This window comes from Eucyclogobius newberryi, unplaced genomic scaffold (genome assembly GCF_026437365.1).
Source record: "Eucyclogobius newberryi isolate DKJ021-1_F unplaced genomic scaffold, fEucNew1.0.hap1 SCAF_1, whole genome shotgun sequence".
NCBI classification, from domain to species: Eukaryota; Metazoa; Chordata; class Actinopteri; order Gobiiformes; family Gobiidae; genus Eucyclogobius; species Eucyclogobius newberryi.
Window position 1 is genome coordinate 22,110,120 of NW_027315723.1, and position 18,352 is coordinate 22,128,471.

Here is an 18,352-nt window from a genome sequence, read left to right on the forward strand (position 1 = left end):
TGCAAAATACTGGCAGGTTCTTAAAGTAAAATGATAAAATAAAACCTGTAATCACACCGTTAAAAAGACATAAATGTCATCTGCTCCATGAAACATGTTTAAATAGAGATAATAATTTCCCAGCCTCTGGCGTGGCAAAATTTAGTGCCACATCAAAGAGGTATTCAGACTGAGGACTAGCAGCGCCATCTAGTGGACATATGCAACATTACACACCTTCACAACGCCATGCTGGTTCGCCAAATCATGTATTTCACTTGAAATAAAAATAAACTCTTTCCCTTAGAATGCACGATGACTTTTTAGTCTTGATTTGAGACGAAATATCGTCTCAAAAAAGAAATATATTACAGCTGTAATTAAATATAACTACAGCTGTAACTCTCATTTTATAGACAAACTGGGTGAAATGTCTCTCCCACAGACAAAATTGGGATCAAACCATAAACCTTCCAGTTCCAGCCACACTTCACTCGAGACTCATTGGCAATGCAAGCTGCTGTAGAGAATTTTGCCCTTGTCTCTTTGAGCAAGACACCTGATCTGATTTGCCTCCATTGTGGGTTACACTCAGGGACGTGCATTCAGGGGAGGTAGTGGAGGCAGGGCCTCACCTGTCAATCTTGGGGGGGAAAAATGTCAAAAGAATGTCAAAATGTTCAGGGGGCTGCACCTCTTCAACCTCTGGAGTACACACACACACACACACACACACAAACTGAGCTGGTGCAATGCAAATGAAGTGTCACTCTCTCTCCCTCTGTTTATAACAAATAAAACACCCTGACCATGTGCTCAGTGCTTCCATATTCTCCATCATGTATGAAATGTATTTCTGAAGCGTGTTTTACACTCTTGCTCACAGATTCATAATAAAACCGCAGTAAAAGTTCACTCAGAGAGACTTCATTACATGTGCCTCATGAAGAGGGTGCTTCTGAGCCCGGCCGTGTGTGGACAGGTGCTGACAGGTGCTCGTGTGTGGACAGGTGCTGACAGGTGCTCGTGTGTGGACAGATTTCCCTATCTTCTTCCTTATTATTGTGTTTGTAGAATCTGGACTATTAGATATCCAAGTTAAAACATTTCGCAAATCTGGATTTTCAATCAAAGCCAGAGGTTATAACTAAAGAAAGACCAACACCGGAGTTGGACGGGTTGTTTTAGAGGGAGCTAGATACGGCCTTGAAAACAAGAGAAAGTGATTTCGACTCCCGCTTGTCCGGAATTTGTTTTTTGGGTCCTCACTCGCCCTGAACTACGTCACTTTACACTGATGACTGTGATGCTATGTGGAAATGACTGAAAAGTGTAAAGTATAAAATTACCATAAACTGTTAGTCTTTAAGAAATGTCAGAAGCTGGCCATGTTCACTTATAAAAACCAGTAAACCGTGAAAGTTGATGTAGACTGAGGTCTTGTGATGCACATTTATTCCACACAGGGGCGCTGTTTCATCAGCACATCCTCCGTGTCGCGGTGAAATCAGACACATTTGGAGTTGTAGAGGCTAATCATAGTTCTTTGTTCCTTTGTTTTAACCTTTCGGAAAATAATGACTGCATGAGCCTGTTTTACGCGTAGGACCACTGGTGTAGTCGCAGCACGGTAAAACGACCGTGTTGCTCCAGCCATCTCTCTTTATTAACAAAGTTTTACAAATAAAACTTCACCTGTTTTACATGACAGGTAACAGTAGTGCGCCCCCAAGCGTCCAGGACATGCACACACATGCAAACTTCTTTTAAATAAAACACAAATGAGTTATTATGAATAACATAAAATTAAGAATGTAAAATATCAAACCATATAAAATGGCACTTACAGGAGTGATTCAGTAAATGTGGGCAGGAGGTGTCGCCAAAGCCGTCAGGAACACACTCCACTGTTGATGTAACTTTAGCTGTTGTTTATGTGAAAAATATGTCTCGTGTCCACGATGTTGTCACCGCCACTTGTAGGATTGGGGACATTTTTGTGCAACCGCTGGCTTCTATGTCCTGTCCACTTCCAGATCTATGAACTCCCCCAGACACTTCCATCCAGTAGTGTCTTGGTTATTAGACAATATTTATTTGTGTCCAATTGGTGACTATTAGAGTTACCCAGATTTGGTTGATTATTCGATTTTTATCCAATGCATTTGACTAATATCGGGTTCGTTTTCTTTTATAGCTCTGTCAATTAGTCATCCAGCATATTTTTTATATATTTTGTATAAATTATCAGCAGCTTCTTTGTTTCTTTGCAGGTGAACCTCTGGTATTCGTCGTCTCGCGGCGCACTCACTCTCTGCAGCTCTGACGTGTTGATGCCCGCAGTACGTGGTTACGCTGGGGCATGGCACGCTCTGGCGTACGGACCTCGCCAAAACGCACGAGCGACGGAGAGAGGTGGATCCGTGTGTGCCAACTCGTGCCGCCGCATTCCGAAGTAAACAACGCGCAAAGAGCGGCAGGATGTGAACGCGAAGGTCCTCTCTGGAGCCCGGTCTCCCGCGGCGTAGGTTCAAGCTCAGTGGCGCGTGGCCGTGGGGGAGACTGCTGCTGATGCGGGCAGGGATGATGTGCTTTTACCTGCTGCCCTTCTCCATCCTCTCACGATTAAAGCCACACTAAGACACTCGACGCCAGGATTCCCCGACACTGATTCGAAGCAACGACAAGAAGAAAGATGAAATTTCCCACTGAAAACCCAAGAAAACCGGGGAGCATGAACCCACCTCCAGGTAAACGCATTTACGCGCGCGTGTCGCGTTCTCTGTCAGTTGTTGTCAGTCACTGCGCCTTTTACTCTTACTCTTCTGTCATTTCTGCTCAGAGCTCAGACAAGCTGTAGAGCACATGAAAGCTCTGAGATGTTCTCAGCCCAAGGCACTATCACTAAACAAGGTCTATATTAAACATTACTAGACATCGTAATTAAAAAAGCTACACCTTTTACCATTGTGGTGTTTATGAGGTACATAATAGAGAAGAATATAGATAATTGACAGTAAATGATGTCCATGGACACATTGCTGAAGAGGCTGAGGCACTGCAGTCAGTCCCCAGCTCCACGCGCGTGTAAGAGCAGTTAGAGCAGTTAGAGCAGTGAGACATTGGCGCCTGCAGTGTGGAAGCCTCTCTCCATTACCTCATCCAGAGCGCATCTTCATGTGGCTCACGTCAGCAGCAGCAGCAGCAGCAGCAGCAGCAGCAGCAGCAGCAGCAGCAGCAGCAGCAGCAGCAGCAGCAGCAGCAGCAGCAGCAGCAGCAGCAGCAGCAGCAGCAGCAGCAGGTGAAGTGTGTCGGGCTTCCTGACCTGACTACGGCCCCTCACACCATCTGCAGTGGAGGGGGACATCACTTGGGGACCCTCGTTTGCTCGGGCACGCGCGGCTGTTGTCTTCCGACAACAAGAGGGCTCTGGTCTGACCCCTGCAAAATGCACTACAGCTGTCACGAATCCCCAAAGTGATGTAACACAGGGCGAGATGTGTCAGTCACAAGCCACAGTGTCCTTGAGTGAGCCAACATCTGTCAACATTTTCATCATCCACTCCAATGATCTTCTAAATTAGCTTTGACAAAACGTTTATTCTCCTCAAATGCAGCTTGTGCTGCATTCAGGGTTCCAAACATCTGTAGTGAGCTGGAAAATAAGAAATACAAACGAGGCAAATAATATAAAAAACATAAAGATCTGTAGCCCACAGTTTCCTGTTGTTAGTCTGATTCATAACGCTTAAGAAAAACACATTTGCTTCAGGGCAAGATGAGACTCAAGCTGTAAATCTGGGCTATTCAACATCAGGTCCGGGGGCCAAATCAGGCCCTCCAAGTGATTTAAGGCGGCCCATGACTCATCTTCTAAAAACAAAAAATCTTGTTTACAGGTTTGATTCTGGGTTTGCACCTGGTTTGGGCTTTAGACCTGGTTTGATTCTAGGTTAGTCCTGGTTCAGACCTGGTTCAGACTTGGTTCAGACCTGGTTCAGACCTGGTTCAGACTTGGTTCAGACCTGGTTCAGACCTGGTTCAGGTTCAGACTTGGTTCAGACCTGGTTCAGACCTGGTTCAGACCTGGTTCAGACTTGGTTCAGACCTGGTTCAGACCTGGTTCAGGTTCAGACTTGGTTCAGACCTGGTTCAGACCTGGTTCAGACCTGGTTCAGACCTGGTTCAGACCTGGTTCAGACTTGGTTCAGACCTGGTTCAGACCTGGTTCAGGTTCAGACCTGGTTCAGACCTGGTTGGTACGAGTCTTGTCCTAGTATAATTCTGGTTTGGTTCTGGATGGACAATTTTGAAAAGTTGCTGATAAACCATTTTGAATGTTATTTCTCTCAGAAATCTAATATATCAGTAGTTATTTTATTGCATCAACTTTATATATTGAAACAGTGTGGGGGACTTTTTGTGCACCCCACATGTTAATTACAGCATTTGCAAGTTGAATAAGTTAAGTTAAATAGCTCTGAACAAATCCTGCATGCGTTCAGAACCAGAGTTAGGAGGTTTCATTGTTTTGAATGAAATCTGTCTATTGACACAGCTGAACTCAGAACAGTGGAATCAAATATTCAATTGTGCAGAGTTTACAGTAAAGGTTGGAAATTGTATTCCAGAAGCAAAAATCTTGCCTCTTAGATGATTATAGTTGGTGGTGGCTGCAGAGACCATGGTGCATGTTCCTGTCTCCATCAGTCCGTCCCAGGGCAGCTGTGGTGTACGCTCAGTAGAAGCTCCATCAGAGCCGACAGGGACTTAATGAATGGGGCAACAAATTGTTAAGCGGATTTCATTGTAACCAGTTGGTACTAAAGCTTCGAGATCCTCCTGCGGGAGCGCTGAAGCCGGCAGCAGAGACAGACCTGAGACTGATGATCAGGGGTGGCCATGGGGGGCGACCATGGGGGGCGACCATGGGGGGCCGCCATGGGGGGCGGCATGTCTGCTTTATTCCCACGCGGGAGTAAATGTTATTAAACAGATTAATAAAGCTTTCTATATTCTTTAACCCTTCTTTACGTTGGATGCCACCCCCTTAATCTCTTATTTTATTCTTCACTTATCATATGTTCTCTCTTATCCCGTCTGGCTGTTTTTATGTCTTTTTTTATGTTTTATGTATGTTTTTGTTTAAAAAAAGTAATTTAAAAGAGGAAACAATAGATGGATACCTTCTAGCACAATGGGAAAAAACTACTGCAAATGAATGGATCTCAAGGCTTAAACAACAATGGTCATTTATAAAACTGCAAAACAGAATAAAGAACTTTTGTTTACTAATAGGTATAAGTGGGACATATGCCATATGATGACATTATAAATGATCTCTGTGTCATGCTTTTTGTTTGTTTCTTCAATTCAATTCCTCAAAAAACAAAAATACATAAAAAAAAAGAGGTCACGGCCAAAATAAATGTCACAATTCACAAAAAAAATTCACAGAATTTAAGGTCCATTTTTAATGTCCTTTGATATCTAATTCTTCTTTCTCTTTAGTACCAGTTCATACCAACCTGGTCTCCCCGAAGAAGGTGCAGCCAGGGATGCTTCAGTCCAGCCTGGTGCACGCCAGCCTGGCCACCATGCAGAACCCAATGGGCTGCTCCGTGCCTCGCCTGTCCGTGTCCCGGCCCGCGAGCGTGGTGGCCAGCATAGAGGCGGGCCCGGATGGGACGGTGGTCTTCACCTTCATGAAGCTGAAGACCGTGCTGGCCGTGTTTGTGGTGGTGGTGCTGTACCTGGTGGTTGGAGGGCTGGTGTTCCAGGCTCTGGAGCAGCCATTTGAGAACAACCAGAAGATCACCATCACGGCAGAGAAAGCAGCCTTCCTCCTGAAGCATCCGTGTGTGAGCCCCGCCGAGCTGGAGGCCATCATCAAGGTGAGGTCCTGGTCCACAATCTTTAGGTACAACAATGGCTCCAAGTTATTTCTGTCACTGTGCCCTTGGGCAAGATACTTCAGGCACATTTTGGATAGTAATGTAAGGCTGTTGGTGAAACCACATCTCTGTCAGACAGCCCCAGGGCAGCTGTGGCCTTGGAAGTAGCCTGCCACCTGTGTGTGGAGAGTGAATGAATAATGCAACACAAATTGGTTTGGGTGTCTTGAAAGGCACTACATAAATCCAATTATTATCATCTGACCCTGGGGATGTAACAAAATGCAAACCTCACAACTTGATATTATCAGCGTGAAACTCACAGTTAATTTAGCAAGAAGATGTTATTCTTCAGGGCTGTCAAAAGTGACTGGATTTATGTTGTATACTGTATATTGAGTTAGTATTTTATGTCTGTGAAGCACTTTGTAACTATAGGTCATTAAAAAGCGCTTGTTTACTTACTTACTTACTTCAAGCGGTCCTCGGCATCAGCAGTAAAGAAGCTCAATGCTCAACACACTAAAGTATATATGTACTTAAACATACATTACAGGCGCCCCAGCTCAAACATCACACACACACATTCTGTTTACTGTCACATTCTCTGAGCCAAAAACGGCGAGTGGAGTAATCCATACGTAACAAAGCCTGCATCAATGAATTGTAGGCCGAATAAAAGAGCAGTTTGAAACAGGCCTGGCTCAGACCCACACTGCATCACTGCACTGTTGCCCACTGCAGGACTTTTCATGGCCAACTGCCCCGGCCTCCCGTAAAGCAGAGCACAATGGGAAGAGGCGGCGGTCTGCTCGATGCGTATTGAAGTGAGCGGCGGTGAAACCCGGTCTGATAATGGACGGATCACACAGGTCTGAGCAGAGCCGAGTGAACGCGTTCCATAAGTGCTGGACGGCAAACATTAGCGCGGACAGTAATTGTGTTTGGACTATCAGGTGTCAGGAGAAGTACCTACCCAGAGACCTGAGAGGAGAGCACTGCAAATGTGTCCAAATCTCACCGTGTACTGTTGTGTACTGCGCTGGGAGGATGGAGGATTGTAGAGTTGGAGACGTTCAGCGTTCTAACTCCAACCCAAATTTTTTATAGTAACCCTATAGTAATATAGTGAATATGAAAAAGAAGGAAATCATACATTTTAGGGATATATACACTTTTATAAAAATCGATATTAGGGGTCCATGATCTCACAGTACCATAAAATACATAAAACAATGAACATTAACACTGTACTCAATTGTGATACTCCCCCCATACTTTTCTCACTGTATTTACGAGGTATTTAAATATCTGTATAGGTACAAATACGAATATATATCAAATCCAGGCCCTTAAAGCCACTGTTTTTACAAGAGGTCTGAATATGCTTGCTGCTTTAGTACATATATCGTTTTTTGCATAGTGAGGTTAACAGAGAAGAAGAAATGGAACGTGTAGCCTGTTTATTTATTCCTTTTCACCATGAACCAAGTCAAAGCATCTGCATTTAGAGTCCTGAACAGCAGATTCTCATACACGTCCTCTTCGATTTAAACTGTTTGCTCTTTTGAGTGTGTTTTTATTCCCGTCAAACCTTTCTTGCACTAGTGTAAATTAAAATAGTATAGTTTGTATCATTACATTTTATGAGGCCCAGCTCTATAAAACGTAATGCCTGTTTACAACTCTACCCTCTCAGCTTAATTCGCTAATGGATGATTTGCTCATAAATAACACTTTGGTCACACCTCAGCTGCTTTATGATTGTTATCTCGTGCGTACGGCCACTAAACATCCAGTTTCACACAAACACTCGAGGAGAACAGACGTAATTCCCAAAGGTACAAATGGCACTCGCACATGGGGTCGATCCTCAAACCTGAGATAACTCTACCCACAATGCAGCTGCTGCCAGTCCGATTTATGTATTTGAACGGGACGGCTGTAAGTGTGAAATGGGAGTGAAGAGTGAGGAAGACATTCAGAAAACTAGACCACCGGACCACTGGACCACCAGACCACCTGACCTCCAGATCACCTGACCACCAGACCACCTGACCACCAGACCTCCAGATCGCCTGACCACCAGACCTCCAGATCACCTGACCTCCAGATCACCTGACCACCAGACCACCAGACCTCCAGATCACCTGACCACCAGACCACCTGACCACCAGAACTCCAGAGCACCAGACCACCTGACCTCCAGATCACCTGACCACCAGATCACCTGACCACCAGACCTCCAGATCATCTGACCACCTGACCACCTGACCTCCAGATCACCTGACCACCAGACCACAAGACCACAAGACCACCAGACCACTTGAACACCAGACCACCTGACCACCAGACCACCTGACCACCTGACCACCAGACCTCCAGATCACCTGACCACCAGACCACCGGACCACCAGACCACTTGAACACCAGACCACCTGACCACCAGACCACCTGACCACTTGAACACCAGACCACCTGACCACCAGACCACCTGACCACCAGACCACCTGACCACTTGAACACCAGACCACCTGACCACCTGACCACCAGACCACCTGACCACCAGACCTCCAGATCACCTGATCACCTGACCACCAGACCACCGGACCACCAGACCACCTGACCTCCAGATTACCTGACCACCACCGATCATCTGACCACCAGGCCATCGGATCACCGGATCACCAGGCCACCTGACACCTGCAAAACAGGTATTTTAATGTGGTGAAAATGAGACCATCTGCAAAATCAGAATACTTACAAATTACATTACTGTTGCACTATGTAACTTTCCTGGTGGAGGGTCTTCCACTTGCTTGTATCCATGGAGATGTTACTGACTACTGAAATATTCATCTTGCATTAATTCACTTAGAAGTGTTTTATTGTAAAACCTTATTGTAAAAACATGCATCCTTACTGTGAGTGAACTCGCCTCTCCACAGACCTAATCTGTAACCCGTATGTTTCATGACACAGAGCCCATTAAATTTGTTTCATTTAATCCTATTTATCCCATTCATTTGTGTTGCCCAATATTTCATCAGCGCAATGTCACTTTGGTCGGTGGTAGGCCTGTGAGTGGTAGAGGGGGGCAGTCGGTGGCAGGCCTGTGAGTGGTAGAGGGGGGCAGTCGGTGGCAGGCCTGTGAGTGGTAGAGGGGGGCAGTCGGTGGCAGGCCTGTGAGTGGTAGAGGGGGGCAGTCGGTGGCAGGCCTGTAAGTGGTAGAGGGGGGCAGTCGGTGGTAGGCCTGCGAGTGGTAGAGGGTGGCAGTCGGTGGAGTCACTGTGGGCCCAGCCTTGCACTGCTGAATTATGGATGAGGCTGAAGGAGTGCAGGGCTAAATGGAGAAAAGAGGAGAAAAAGCGAAGGACAGATGGTTGGTGCCAGGCGGGCGCCTGTGATGCGCTGGCACAGACTCGTTTAAACACTACAATGACAAAAGTATCAGAGTTGGTAAAAAGACTGATGTTATCTTATCTTAGCGGATGTGATGTCGACGTGAAGCACAGTCTAGAACATTTACTACATTGTATTGAACATATTTGAGTCTTGACTTGCCCAGTTACAGGACCAAAATCCAAGCTTTTATTAGAATTTCTCCAGTATATTTGGCGGTAAACCCCTGCCACAGCCTGTTCACTTCACTGGGCTATAGGGGGCGCTCTTATTCTTGTTATTGGGCCCTGAATATAGTACATTTTAGTCCTGGTTTAGACTTGGTTTGGTTCTTTTCTAGGAGGGTTGTCATAAGAATAGAAAATCTGACACTAATTGATATTAATTTTGAAACTACTTAAACTATATAATCATTTGAGGGAGTTTTGATACTAAAAAAACTAAATAAAATCCTATAAAGAGGAGAAAAGTTGACCGTTCCAGTTTTAGAATGATCCTGCGCTTTATTAGAACAGAAACATACAGACAATTCTATCATTTTGTGTAGAAAATGACAGTCAATTGTTTTTTCCTAATCAATGTGGTATTGAATTCAGCATCGGGCCATTTTGTTTGAGAATGTTATTACCGTGACGACACTGCGGTACTTTCAAGTCCCTTTTCAGGCCTGATTCGGTGCAGGTTTAGCCTCGTTTATAGCCCTGTTTAGTCTCAGATTTGATGTGGTCGCCCTTAAAGTTGATTCCCAGCAACTGAGCGGACATTGTCCTGACAGCGCCCTCTAGTATATTTGTGAGGAAGTGTCTGGTGAGCCCCCCCGGAACACAAATGTCACAGAAATGAGACAGCGGGTTCAAAGGTGAGAGTCGTGATCTCTGGCTTCATCACTCACACAGATTTATTTGTGTCTTTCAAAACGTCATCAACTTTGTCAGTGGTGTAATGGAAGTAGAAAAGAACTTATCGCTGCTGGTAGTGAAGAGGCTGAGGAGGCCGGTGCTTATGCTGCTGCGGTGGAGCTGGGTAGGAGAAGTGGTGTGATGATACGTTGCTGAAAGACCCGAGTGGGGATTGGTTGACAAGCAAAGGTGGCTGGCTGTGATTGGTTGAGAGGAACAACAGGTTTCCTGGTTTAAGTTTGGCTTTATTCACTTTAGAGAATTATATATATGTAAATGTGTTTTTATTTACACAAAGTCACATTAGAATCACAATGCTAAATGTCCACTTTCGATGAGGAAAAATACTTTCAACAAGGAAAAATACTCACCATACAAATAGAAAAATACAATCGGTCCATGGGATAGACATATTACATAGAGTTTCATTATATTATTATCTCCCCATAGTCTAAAGAATTGAGGTGGTGAAGAGGCTGAAAACAGTTCTAAAAAGGCTCAAGAGTATCAACACTTGGTCAAATTAATATCTAAATTCTATAAAAGATTTGGCATGGAATCAATTAGTAGCCAAACCCATAATGAATGACTTGACTAAACGCCACGGTGTGTTCAGGTGCTTGAGTCTTCGTGCCCTTCAGCCACCTTCGTCACCGCGTGCTGCCATCAGCCATCTGTCCCTCTGCCCTCGTCCTGCCCTCGTCCTGCCCTCGTCCTGCCCCCGCTGTGGTCCGTCTGTGGCCCGTCTCGCCCCGCTGAGCCGCCATCGTGTTCATACTCGTGTCGTGTCTCTGTCTCCCTCAGCACTCGGTGGATGCAGTGAACGCCGGCGTGAACCCGACCGGGGACACTTCCTACAACTCCAGCCACTGGGACCTGGGCAGTGCCTTCTTCTTCGCCGGGACGGTCATCACCACCATCGGTATGGTGACACGCTAACAGGACTTTAGCCAGTGGGATACTCAGGCTTATTCATTTTGCCTCAGCATTTTTGTCCTTTTATCAGGGGATCATTTAATAACTGTGTTGGTCAGATATTAAACTAAGCTCCAACATATTGTCCCTTATGTTATTCCCAGTTTGTCCAATGAGTCTAAACCGTGAGTGATCAGACTGTTGCTTCTTGGCCAGTCACTGTTGTAAAGGAAAATTGGTTCTCAAGGTTTTTTCAAAAAAGGAAAATGTAAAACGTGTGCCTCTAAACTCTTAAAATAAAGAATTGGAATTGGAAATGGTGTGTTCCTGTGTCACCTCCTCGTTCCTGCTGTCGAGATGTTCCTGCACAAACACAAACAATGCAGTCTGTTTCTCGTTAGCGGCAGTCGCAGGTGTAGTGCTAATGAAAGAGGTGTGCTCATGAACCTGTTAACTGGATTAATTAGCGCTGTACCCGCTCACCGGCACCCTGCTGTGGTGTTTCTCCTCAGGCTACGGGAATATCGCTCCGAGCACGGAGGGGGGCAAGATCTTCTGCATCCTCTACGCCATCTTCGGCATCCCGCTGTTCGGCTTCCTGCTGGCAGGGGTCGGCGACCAGCTCGGAACCATCTTTGTCAAGAGCATCGCCCGGGTGGAAAAGATGTTCAAAGTGGGTGACTGAAGATCTGTGACTGAACCGCGTCATTGTTCTCTCCAACACAACTCTGCCATGACCGGCTTAGCAGAGCTGTCCCAAAGCCTTAACCAAATGATCTGGCCCTAAACCTAGCACTAACCTGACTGTGAAAGATATAGTAGAGGCATAACTGGGTTGAATAATACTAATATTAGGGTGAATTATAGGGTTGATTGAAGTTTAGAATGTTACTTCCTGGTTGGACATGGGCATCAGATATTACTGCGATTCCATCTATTTGAGTCTGTGCCAAATTTGCATCAAATTCAAATTTTTTCTCGTACCACGACAACACATACATGGACAAGCTACATCTAATATGCTATCAATATATTTTACTATTCAAACATGTACATTTCAAGTGTTGGTGAAGCCTTTGGGCCAAAAAGAAACACGAAATATCATGCAGTTTGGACAAGGCAGTATCACAATATATAAAAGTAGATTTATTATGCCATATATACATACTACTGCATATATACACACACTCCTAAATCATGCCTATCAAATTGATTAAATATAAGCTATAACGTTATTAAAGAGCGGCAATCACATTTTTATTGGCTGTAATTAAAACATTGTGTTTAAAGAGAGACATAAAAGTGATCAATATCCACATGAGCTCACTGATGATGTCACTTCCCATAGACCTTCTCAAACCTTCACAAGTGATGATTTTATTGTGGTTTATGGAGCTGGCTGACTGCGCTCAAGTGAACATGGGAATATAGAAGACAATCCTTCACAGTTATTCTTTTAATGCAATAACAATGTAATGTACTGTGGGTAAGTTGATTTTAACCCTGATCTTTATTATGAGCCGGGTTCTCTTCTATAGTTTCCTACAGTGAGATACTTTAAAGTCAATCTATAGTTTAGTGTTTGACTCTTATTAAAGTGCAAGACGGGACTGATTTTCCTAAAACATTACTATATTGAAGATTTGACCAGAAATCATATTTAATTTGACTGATATTGACTAGCTTGTTAATATTACACTTCCTGGTTGGACATTATACACACAATAGTTATTGTTTGAGAAGAAATAAAATCTAACAAAACCTTCATTTATGAATTTTTAAACAGTCAGGAAGACAAGAAATTTCCCTGCATGACATTTGTCTCTCCATTTCGGCTGGAATGTTTTGTATTGATGAAATAAGGCCACACATACTATTTATTTATTTCAGGGACAGTGCATATTAATAAAGAAATGTGCTCATTTACCTCGGGCTGCGAGATCCCAAACAAATGTTTCCACGCTGTTGCTATTGAGATATTTTTCATAGATAGCTCAGTTGATATTGTTTAGCCAATCAGAGCCTAGTTGATGGACAGCCCTGCTGAACAAAGTTCTGCTCAGCTGATTTGTCAAGAACAAGCTGCGAGAACTGACCAACAGAGGCACAGCCCGAGGTGCAACAACAAACTTCTTACTTCTTATGAAGTATGACTTGGCCTAGCCAGGAGACAGAGGGATTACCTTTTAGAGTTAGGAATGAGGATAATCCATAGTGAGGCATATTCATTCTCTGCATTTCACCCATTCAATTGAATTTATTTTTGTAACGTCCAAAATCACAACAGCAGTTGCCTCGAAGGGAGACAGTGAAAAACGGATTCAACAATGTTCAGAGGGAATTAGAAAATGGATCATGAAAATAAACATGTGAACAGCAATGATATTAAATATTGTTGATAGGGAAGTAGTCTTTTTCAGAGGATAGTGCTCAAGCTGCCATACTTCCCCCATAGTTGCTCCTAGGACAGCGTAGCTGAAACTGTAGGTTTATATTTCTGTTCCTAACTGGTCTGACCATAAACTATTTCAAAGAGGAACGTTTTTAGCCTGGTCTTAAATGAGGAGACTGTGTCGACCTCTTTAACATGGACAGGAGCTGATTCCATAACACAGGAGCTTGGGAGCTAAGCGCTCTGCCTCCTACTGTGCTTTTAGAGACTCTTGGGACCACCAGAAGTCCTATAACTAGTGCCTCTGGGGCCACCTGACAAGAGCAGTGAGCTGCTGCAGTGCTCAGGGACTCATCTCCAGATCTGGAGCTCGGCTTGCTCAGGATTTGGAGAATGTTACTGTTTGTGTATGTTTGAGGTTGAGAGCCACGAGGAAACAAACCCAGACACAGGGAGAAACATTTCATCACAAACTGCCTCTTGACTTGTTGTAAAAGTATTTACCACAGGTACTATCCTGCATGTACTATCCCCGTCTTTTCAGCCGCTGTAAAAGTATACATGACTTTTGCTTCTTTTCCTAATCCAAAGCCGATGAACATTTCTCTAAATTGCATCAGTGACTCACTCGTGCCTGTGTCACGTGTCGTTTCCAGAAAAAATCCAACCAGATAAGTCAGACAAAGATCCGCGTGGCGTCCACTCTGCTCTTCATCTTAGCTGGCTGCATCCTCTTCGTCACCATCCCGGCTGTTATCTTCAAGTACATCGAGGGCTGGACTGCACTGGACTCCACATACTTTGTGGTCATCACACTCACCACTGTGGGCATCGGAGACTATGTGGCAGGTCAGTTCAACTAGATCTTACATTATTGTGCACAAAACGGGTCAAAACAGGTTTGACAAGGTTCCTTCTATAATTATACCAGTCTCAGGTTTACCATTTAGATTTATTACACAATTAAATTATCCTGACATTTAGCATTTTATTCGTTCATTTTATTATACTTGCATTTTTATACCTGCTACAAGATTTTATAAGCACAGAAAACAAAGCAGTTTGAGTAGATATTCTCTCTAGAGGCACGAAAACAATACCCAGATTCTATCAAAACCAAGTATACAGTAAATATAAAACTAAGTATAGTACAAATAGTACAAAGTGGGATCCCAGTTTATGAGTTGTTGTATAGGACCACATGCTGAAAAATTAATTTAGTTTGAAATTCTAGTGTCGTGACAACACTGCCTTGGAGCGCAGATGTCTTTTGTGTGTCTGACGTGACGGAGTTGGTATAAATGTGGTGAAAGTCATGTGATTTGCTTTAATCAGGCACAGGCCACAATGGTGATAAATGATCTGCTTTTGCTTTTGAGCAATTTGTCAGTTTAGAATGTAAAGAGGTTTTCATTTCAGATCATGTTGTAAACCTTTACACTACAATAAAGTATAATCATAAAGACGAATAACGTGTGGTTTGTTGGTCCAGGGGGAAACCGGCGAATCGAGTACAAGAAGTGGTACCGGCCTCTGGTGTGGTTCTGGATCCTCGGTGGTTTGGCTTACTTCGCTGCAGTGTTGAACATGATCGGTGACTGGCTCAGGGTGCTGTCCAAGAAGACCAAAGAGGAGGTACTGACCCTGATGGACCCGTTTACTTTATCTGCACACTTCTATCTGAAGATACACTGAAACTCAATTAACAGCTCTTGTTTTAGTCTTATGAACAGTTTATGAATCAGTAATTTATCAGTGTAAGAACTCATTTGTGGGTGATTATTGTTGAGTGTGCCACATCGTAGGACATTGTGTGACTGGCTGTTGTGGTGCAGGTTGGGGAGATCAAGGCCCATGCCGCAGAGTGGAAAGCTAATGTTCGAGCTGAGCTGAGGGAGACGCGGAGGCGGATGAGTGTGGAGGTCCATGACAAACTGCAGCGGGCAGCAACAATCCGCAGTATGGAGCGCAGACAGCTGGGGCTGGACCAGCGCGCGGTGTCCCTTGACATGCTGTCCCCGGAGCGACGGGCCATCTTCAACAGTCTGGACACCAACAGCTACAAGACCTCCTCACAAGAGAGCATCGACACCAAGCTCAACAACCTGCGTCTGCGCGGGGCTGAGCAGAGCGACCGGCAGCCCAACCACCAGGCCACATCAGAGGACAACATCTTCAACCGGCTGGGCTCCGTCACCAAACTGGCCAAGCGCAGCAGAAACAGGGACCTGAAGAAGAACATACCAGATGAGGCGCGGCGCCCCCACAGTGAGGCTTACGGGTGCAGCTCTCCCATGTTCGAATGTAGCACGCCTTCGAGTGATGAGAAATGCAAGGATGAGCCAGAGGACGAGGACAAGGAGTGCAACATGAGCCTGTCTGACTTCCCTCTATACGTGCCTCAGAACACTTTCACTGTGGAGCCCCCCCAAGACAGCCAGAGCACCTCCAGACTGGAAGAGCTCAATGGGGACATGGGCCTGTAGTGTTTTCAAACGTCAATATTAGTGCCTTAGGCCCCTTCTGTGAGACAGGGGCACCGTCCTGTTGTGAAGTCCACTGTAACGCTGTAACACATCTGTGTCGATGGATCCATGCTGTAGACTTTGTCCATTCACTGAAGGGCATGAAAACACTGGTAGAATAGTGCATGTCTGTAATGGTCATCTGGTGATGTACCTACATGTTCAAACATCATGTGGCACCCATCTTCACCTATCTGTTAAACTCCTGTCTGTAACATTTTCAACCACACTTAAGAGTTCTTGGTCAATCCACTTTTACATAGTCGAGGAAAGAGGCAGAGCCAAAGCTTGTCTGTGATTCAAAAGTCTCATTCATCATAACACTTTGCTGTGCAACGTAAACTGGAGTCCATGGATGTGTTTCGTATATTGAAAATGAAGTCAAGTAATTCTGTTGTATCAAATGTTTTAACTATAATGCCGTGACTCTGAAAAGTAAAGACACATATCGGACTTGCTCCAATAGAAGTGAGGTAGCTGCCATGCTGTTCATCTGCCTATTCCACCGTCTTTTTGAGAAAATACCTCTCGTCCTCGTGCATGGTCCCGGCCTCGTCCTCGTGCATGGTCCCGGCCTGGTCCTGTCATTCACCGTCTCCTCGTGCTGTAACCACTCAACACTATCTCAGGGCTCGTGCTCACTGACATGTGAGGCCTTCGAATACCACTCTGAAAATGAGTTGAATAAAGAATATTCTCTTGATTTTTTATTACCATTTTATAGGCTTGAAATAAGTACCGTTTCAAGGTATTTTTTAATTAATTATTTTCATTTTTTTAAGCCAGTGGAGGAAGAAAATTACAGTAGCCATAAACAAATCTTACCCCACTGGAAGACTGCTTTTATTTATATATTCAAACCAGTCAGTCCAGTCAAATAATTAAGCTTTAAATGGTTTATATTCTGAATTCAACTTAATTTCACTCATTTCTTTTCGCCTAATGAAGGACCTGTGGATTTGATCAGCTTCTTTCAGTCGCCGCAAATGCAAAACAGAGAATGTTTCTATACATTTCAATAACGGCTACTCCAAAAAAAAAAATAACACTATGCAGGTAGACAGCGATGGACAATTCACAGCTAAATATGTTCAATAACCCGTCGGAGAATTCACGACACTCCCCAGACACTTCGCGCAGCACCTTAAGAGTAATCTCACTGTATTATGACAAGTGTTTCTGTCTGTAAAGAGGAGGTCACTAATATACAGGGAAGCTCATTCAAAATGCAGTAGTTGAACAGACTTGAGATAACGGGACAGCTCTACCTGACGTCGCGGGAACTGGCTCTTTTTGTTTTTTTTAAATGCTTCAAAAAACTCTGGAAAATAAAGAAATAATACTAACGTTGAAGAAAAATAAGAGAGAAATGGCATGCTGTCTGCAGAACTCGCCGATGTCCATTGTGTTGATTGTGAACCACGACATGCTTCAGAGACTTTTCCAGGAATTTGGGTTTTATTTTTATTTTTTTAATGCTAATGTCAGGACGCACCTGTATGCAGACACTGCTTCGAGTAATGTGCAATCACTGTTATGCCTTTGAATAAAAACATCTCACCCACTTCAGCTGCCTGCGCTCGCTGTCAATCTGTAAGTGGCAATGACTTTACTTCTGCTTTGTGTTTCCATTAAATCTTTTTTTTTTTTTTCGGTCTACCTATTGAACATCTATATACCTACTGAAAACATATAACATAACTTAAATTCAATAATGATCTGTGGTGTAAATAATGTGCTTAGCTGTAGAAGAAACAAGTGAATTGGAGTAAAAAAATAACCAATACTGCCCTGTTGGCACAATTTTGTCTGCATAAATGAATAAATATAAATAAAAACATACAATTAAAAAAAATATTGAATAGAACATAAACATCAGAATGAAAAAATGAGCCCAAACTTTTTGCAGTCTTATCCTTGTAGGACTGGGGGAGCGGCAGAGTGGTTAACTGATTGGAAAGGATCAGGTTTAGGTCCTTGGCTTTAACCTTGTTGGTCTGAAATAACCTGGGTTTTAGCTCCGTTTCTCTGAACGGGGAGAAAATGCCATCGATCCTCAGCTTCAGAGGGCCAGCCAGACATTCAAAAATCTATAAATCTATATGTTTTTGCAGTATTCTTAATGAAGCTGTGCACTGGATTTTATTGTGACCATTCCAATGTATCATAAATTCCATATATTTATTTATATACTCATATTTGTGCACTCTAAACTTACTGTAACATAGAAATATAAAAAGAAATCATTGCAACATCCAGTGGAACTTCTGAGTCCAGAATAATATGTCTTATTCATTGTAAACATTACTGCTCCCCTCTCTAAATGGTAATGTGCTCTCAGGCGCT

General features: G+C 43.9%; 1 protein-coding gene across 1 annotated transcript; it reads left to right on the forward strand.

The window, feature by feature from the left end:
- Window positions 1–2,336: 2,336 nt before the first annotated feature.
- kcnk10a (potassium channel, subfamily K, member 10a) lies at window positions 2,337–17,575 on the forward strand. The gene is made up of 7 exons (XM_072440162.1): window positions 2,337–2,729; window positions 5,491–5,873; window positions 10,979–11,096; window positions 11,602–11,762; window positions 14,138–14,330; window positions 14,974–15,116; window positions 15,317–17,575. The coding sequence occupies exons 1-7, from the start codon at window positions 2,675–2,677 to the stop codon at window positions 15,965–15,967; spliced, it is 1,704 nt and encodes a 567-aa protein (XP_072296263.1). The 5' UTR covers window positions 2,337–2,674; the 3' UTR covers window positions 15,968–17,575.
- The last annotated feature ends 777 nt before the right edge of the window (window positions 17,576–18,352 follow it).

Coding starts and splice junctions, on each gene's coding strand:
- kcnk10a (XM_072440162.1), top strand. CDS start 2,675: ATGAAATTTCCCACTGAAAACCCAAGAAAACCGGGGAGCATGAACCCA. Junction 2,730..5,490: donor GAGCATGAACCCACCTCCAG/GTAAACGCATTT, acceptor CTTTCTCTTTAG/TACCAGTTCATACCAACCTG. Junction 11,097..11,601: donor GACGGTCATCACCACCATCG/GTATGGTGACAC, acceptor GTTTCTCCTCAG/GCTACGGGAATATCGCTCCG.